The following is a 6,655-nucleotide window of genomic DNA, read 5'->3' on the forward strand; positions in this document are numbered from 1 at the left end:
AATAATTCCTCAAATGATACTGATCTAGCAAACAATTTTAATAATTACTTTGCCTTACTTGGGGAAAAACTCTCTAACAATATAAACCAACCGCAGGGTATTTTTCCTAATCATTATTTGCAAGGCAACTATAACAATTCTTTCTTTATGAAGCCAACTGACTGCAACGAAGTCTTTAAAATCATCTCAGACTTACGAAGTTCGTACACTGCTGGTGAGGATGAAATCTGTAGCATAATTCTGAAAGCCATTGCAGTTGATATCATTGAGCCACTTACTTATTGCATAAACCTTTCGTTGCTCTCTGGAATTGTGCCGAAAAGGGCAACAATTTCTAAAATTATACCAGTTTTTAAATCTGGGGATAAAAATGATATGAGCAATTATCGTCCCATATCTATTTTGCCTACAATTTCTAAGGTTTTCGGGAGAGTAGTGTACAAGAGGTTAAATGGATACCTTGACAACCTAAATATTATTGTTTCTTTCCAATATGGCTTTAGGAAAAGTAGTACCACATGTATGGCCATACTAGATCTGACTGAAAAGATCAATGATGCCATTGATAAAGGTGACTGTGGTATTGGTATTTTTTTAAATTTATCCAAGGCATTTGATACTATTGATTTTGATATCTTATTGAACAAATTATATCATTATGGAACTAGAGGATTGGCACTAGTTGGTTCAAAAGTTATTTATGTGGCAGACAGCAATTTGTAAATATTAAGGAACAAATTTCTTTAAGAAAACCTATTAAATTTGGAGTTCCTCAGGGATCCATTTTGGGTCCTCTTCTGTTTTTGTTATATGTGAATGACTTTGAAAATTCCACTAAGGTTTTACATAAAGTTTTATTTGCTGATGACACAAATGTATTCTTATCACATAAATGTCCAATTGGACTGGAAGAAATAATAGAGAGTTAAGAAATGTAGCAATTTGGTTTAGGTGTAATAAATTATCTCTTAACATTAAAAAGACAAATTACATTGTATTTCATTCTAATCAAAACCAAATAGTAAATAAGCATGTTTGTGTTAAAATAAATGAACAAATAATTGAAAGAGTAAATGCCACTAAATTCCTTGGAGTTTATATTGATGAATATTTAAATTTCAAATTCCATATTGATCACCTAATCAAAAGATTATCTAAATATGTTGGACTCTTTTTTAAACTAAGACATTTACTTCCACACCTTACACGGCTCACCTTACATAAAACTTTGTTTGAACCGTATTTAAATTACTGTAATATTATATGGTGTAACACTTTTCCTAGCCATTTGGGAAAACTACAGAGTTTACAGAAAAAAGTTATACGGGCATTAACGTGGTCTGAGCTTAACACCCCTACTCGTCCTCTATTTCATCTTCTTGGATTACTGAGGCTCACTGAACATAACGTATGTCAAAATGCCTGTATGATGTTCCAGGTTGTTCACAGGTTAAACGGCCGGTTATGTGAGCTTGTCCCAATCAGTCGTCCCCTGTATACTTATGATACAAGGGGAAAATACCGAATTACTGGTAAAAAACGTCGGTTAAAATGTACGAGCCTGAATATAGTTTGTAGGGGACCGCAGATTTTGAACGAGCTTGAGGAAAACTTAAAATTGTTGCAAAAATTGTGTCAAGGAAAAATTGCTTTCTTCATATTGTTGATAAATTTGTAAATGTTACAATTTGTGCTGGGATTGTTTGTTTATTTGTTGTTGGGTTTTGTTTGTTTTGTTTGTCCATGGAAATTGAGTTTTGGAGGTGTGTTGGTTGTCGTGTGTTTGTTTTCGGGCCCCCTCTGAAAAGCTTTTAGTAGCTTATTTGGGGTTCCCATTTCATGTGTCCTGTATATGATTGTTGTGCCTCATGGAATTGTGATTGAATGTACAGTGATGGCGTGTGAAATAAAAACGAAACGAAACGAAACGATTATGTTCCCTGTCAGTACGCTGTCAATAATGCAGGAGTAGAATTTTCTTGGTATTTGAGAGGGGTTCCCTGAAATTTCCTCAGGCATCTAAGTGAAACAGTCTCTGCCTTACCTTTCTTGCAGCTTGCTTGGTCTTCACATGCTTGGCAGCCCTCCTGACATCATGCTCAGAAAGTGAGTTGGATGGGAGAGGTGCACCTACCCATCCATTAACCTCTGTTGCATCTGTTTTTGCTTGTTGGCTGCCTGTGGTCTCAAAGCATGCATAAAATGTGTTCAGCTTACTTGCTATAGACGCATCAGCACTTGGCAAGGACGAGGGGGTGGGCTTGTAATCTGTCAAAGTTCTTAGACCTTCCCACGTGTTTTTGGGATTGCCATACTTGCCGCCCTGCAGTGCATGTATTTATTCCATCCCGGTTGATGCTGTTAATCCATGATTACTTGATTTAATTATAGTTTTGAGAACAGTTGCATTTGTTTTACAAATTAAATCTGCCACAGACTCAGTGAACTATTGAAGTCATCAGTGGTGTCCTGGAATGTGCTCCAGATGTGTAGTGCGGACTGTAGGGCTGCCTCTGATTGGCCTGACCATTCCCTGACCTGATGTGTAACTGGGGGCATGCATCATAGTTTGCTGACTTAGTTTGACCGCAGCAAGATGGTCACTACTACTGAATGAAGGTAGCAATTGCGCTCTATAACCGATGATCCTGAGTGTTTATTTTATTTTGTCACAGTCAGTATATTGATTGAGACAGCCTTAACTTGCTTGAGAGTAGCTGAATTTAGGTCTCTACCGACAGAACGCATCAACGGGACTATCAGTTGTAGCAGATCAGGATCCGTGCAAGGGTCCTGAGAGTGTAGGAAAATAGGGAAGTGGTGATATTTCCGTGTGTGATATAGGACCACAAAATCAACTGAAAACCCCATAAGATATGTGAAAGAAAGGATTTATTCCCAAGTAGTCCTGCATTAACAGACCTATCTCCACAGCGCTGTAGAGGAAGGTCTTGTTAGTCCACACACCATTCCCGGCTAGAAAAAAAAATGGTCTGGTTTACTTGCATTTCCTTAAACCAATCACAATAGTCTTGGACGGCACTAATTGCCAGACGCAGCAACGGTGCCTCAGGAAGAACTTGTTTTGGTTTAACATGTGCACGTAGGGAGGCCTGCTCTGGAATTAATATGGCTTTTAAGTGTGTTCTTTACTCAATAAAAAAGAGAATTGCTATTCTGTTGTTGGTTCTCGCTCGTAGGATGTTTTCTAAATCGACCGGAGTTTAGAATGCCAACACAAAGAAAGAGGAAGATGAGGGACATCCGGCAGAACATTTGGCGGCACCAGAATCCCTACCCCGGAAATCCAACTTCATAAACTCCCAAATAATAGGGATGCACAATGATGAATAATAATAATAATGAATAATGAATAAAAACTTAAAATGAGCATTGGCATCGGCAGATATGAATCTTTCTGCCGATTGAGTGGGTTGTTTACTATGCGCACCTGACGACCTTGAACATAAGCGCTAGCAACTTAAACTTCCCACATGTCGGCTGTGTAGTGGTATTTCGAGATCTGTAAAACAGATAACAAACTTGCTATTTGCAGTACTTGTAAAGCAGAAGTGATGCGAGGAGGCTTAAAACAACATCTGCATTTGATAATGTTTGTCAAGTGTTCATGACACTGTCATGGCACTCTTATGTAGATACCTTCAAGTAAGGTGTTACTATTATTTTTCCCTCAACCTCAAACCCTCCCATGTCTAAAATCACATCAGAGTAGTGTTCCAAAACCATTAAGCTCGGGCTAAAGCCTCACTAGTACACTGGGAATTACACATTTTGGCAAATTCCAAAATGTTTTGCAGTATTAAATCAAAAATTAAAAACAAACAAAAAACATCTTGTTTTTTACAAGGTTTTGCCTCTTCTCTTGTCCTCTTTTTTTAACCTGCTTTCCTTTTTCTACTACTTTTTTCTCTCTTACTTAGTTGTCACTCTTTTCCCCCTCCTTCCATTTTGTTTCCCTCAGTCTCCTCCCTTTCTTCATTATGTCTTCCAATGAACTCTTCTCTTTCTCTCTGTTTCTCTCTCTCTCTCTCTCTCTCTCTTTCTCTCTCTTTCCCTCTCTTTCCCTCTCTCCTGTTTAAGCTCAGGACTGTTTGCAAATGGCTCTGGTAGGTGGCATTGACCAACTCTTACTTCCCAACACACACACAGAAACACACCTAAATTGATGAGGCAGATTTATGATGGCTGCTGGCCACAACAAATTAAGTTGACAGTGATGTATGTGAGGGGGCGAGTGTCACACTGCACTAAAGGACCACCCACACACACACACACACACACACATGCTGCCCCAGTGGCGTCTACTCCTAGTCCTTCTTGTTAGGCTTCCCTGTCAGGCAGCCCCTCTCCAACATACCTGCATAATGAAATTCCTGATTCTGATTTGTGTTTTTTTTCTTCTCTCTCTTTTTCTTCTCGACCACGTTCTTCACTCCATCCCCAGACTCACCCTGCTGCAAGCAAACTGCCCCTGAAGGACAGCTTCACATTTGAGGACTACAGGTGTGTGTGTGTGTCTCAAATCATCTCCTACATTTTTATGTGTCGTTCCTATAAGAATATCTCCCTTAGAAGATTTGTGGTTTATTTTAACTTAGTTATTTTTTATAGGTATGGCCATCATTCTTATTGTTAATAACTAGTACGGTGCCTGTTGGGCCGATTGTGTGGCTCGTGGTATTGCCACTTGTAGAATTCTTCAAAACCAAATCTGCACTTACAGAAGGACCCCGAACCACTTAATGTGTAACTCCACTGTATAGCCTACTAGTGACTTACACAGTAGTCAGTAGTACGTCTACATTAGAGCCCGACCGATAAAGGATTTTTAAGACCTATACAAATATTTTAAAATATTTATTTTTTATTTAAAATTCCAATATGCCAATATATCGATCAATATACTGTATTTTTCTTTTTTTATCTAGAAATACGTTACAAAACAAACAGATTTCACTAAAATTAGTTGTTTGTAGTTATTTATGATTTCCCACTAAAATAATATAATGATTTGTTTTATTGTCACAACAGAACAGAGGAACATCAAAATATATTATTGTGTTGATAAATAAAATGTATAAAAATACAAACTTAAGATATGAAACTTAAATTCCTTTTGAACAAAAAAAACAGGCACGTTGTAGAGCATCCTCTGGTGGATAAACTATGCAACGCCAACGCTCATAATATAGTTGAGAGTCCAATTTTATTTTTAAATATTCATTTATCAGAATCATTTATTTGTCATTATAAATGATTCTGGTGAATGAATATTCAAAATTAAAAATATTTATTTGTTTGTTTTTTAAATCGGCCATTATAAATGCCAATACCGATAGATTGGGAACCGCCTAATATAGGCCAGGTGATATATCCATCGGACTCTAGTCTACATCACACATATTTTGGCAACGGCAATGTTATTAGTGTTATAAGTTAGCTGTAATTAACCAGATCTAGGGTGAGTCTGATGAAAGCTGCTGTCTGCCCGTTCATCTACAAGATTTTCTTGCAGTGCACAGCTAGCTCTGTGTAGAAAACTCTGAGATTATTATGTTCTGTGTAGTGAATGTACAGCGTACACCAACTTAAGAGTGCCTGGCTTTTGTTTGATATTTAGTGTTGGCAAATGGCTTTTTATTGAGTCTTGTCTTAGCAAAATAGAATAGGTCAAAGCACTGAGCCTTGTGGAACGCCATGGCTAACTTTAGCGTGCCTGGAGGATTCATCGTTGATATTAACAAATTGAGATTGATCAGATAAAAGGACTTAAACCTTAAACCAGCTTAGTGTGATTCTTTTAATACAGAAAAACTGTTTGCTGACTATCTCTTTTGCAACAGCAAGAACATAAAAAACAACGTCCTCTTTCATACAGACATCAACACATGGAAGCAGGCCATCTTTAAGAAATACACACACATTGCCAAAGAAGGCATTGGTCGCTGTGGCTGCTTAAATGTGTGTTAGGATGAAGCCCTCAACACAGACAACTTTTACCTACTACACAAAAAAAGGTCCAGTGCTAGTAAAGGGAAATAAAGCTTCAACTTCTTTGAGGAAATCTTACCCAAGCTGAAAGCAGAGGCTGAACGTGACCAACCTAGTACCAGTAGCAGCACTATGGGAAGTGACACAGGATCAGATCAGGAAGAGGAAGATGCCACCATGATCCCGGAAGTCACAGGTCTCAGAGCCAGACCTGAAACCAATCTAAAATAATGGAGAATGCAACCAACAGAGATTTAAGCTTCAGCAAATAGGTTCAATAGAGCCTGCAAGAAGAGCTGCAATGGTTCTCTACCCAGTCACATGCATGCCGGTGTCCCAACACCTAGTTTACCCTGCTACCAGAGCACCACCTCCCTCCAACAGTGGAAACTCTCCCTTTCCACAGCCTTTACCCACCTCTTCTCTCTCTCATGCACTCAAAACCTTGACACCAACCGCCTTTTCCCCGGCCTCAACACCACATCCAACAGCTGCCAAAAAACAGGACATGCCACGGAGCTGCTCAGACAGGACACATTGCGTAGCCTCCAGTACGTTGTGGTGCATACACTCACCGGCCACTTTATTAGGTACCCCATGCTAGTAACGGGTTGGACCCACTTTTGCCTTCAGAACTGCCTCA

The 6,655-nt window shown here is 38.8% G+C and overlaps 1 protein-coding gene across 1 annotated transcript in view; it reads left to right on the forward strand.

The window, feature by feature from the left end:
* setd3 (SET domain containing 3, actin histidine methyltransferase) overlaps positions 1-6,655 on the forward strand; it is a 46,160-nt gene that overhangs the window by 27,019 nt on the left and 12,486 nt on the right. Inside the window, exon 7 of the mRNA XM_034858514.1 lies at positions 4,466-4,524. Coding sequence (XP_034714405.1) covers positions 4,466-4,524 — 59 coding nt within the window. The remainder of the gene's footprint in view (positions 1-4,465; positions 4,525-6,655) is intronic.

Source organism: Etheostoma cragini, chromosome 20 (assembly GCF_013103735.1).
Source record: "Etheostoma cragini isolate CJK2018 chromosome 20, CSU_Ecrag_1.0, whole genome shotgun sequence".
Classification (NCBI taxonomy): Eukaryota; Metazoa; Chordata; class Actinopteri; order Perciformes; family Percidae; genus Etheostoma; species Etheostoma cragini.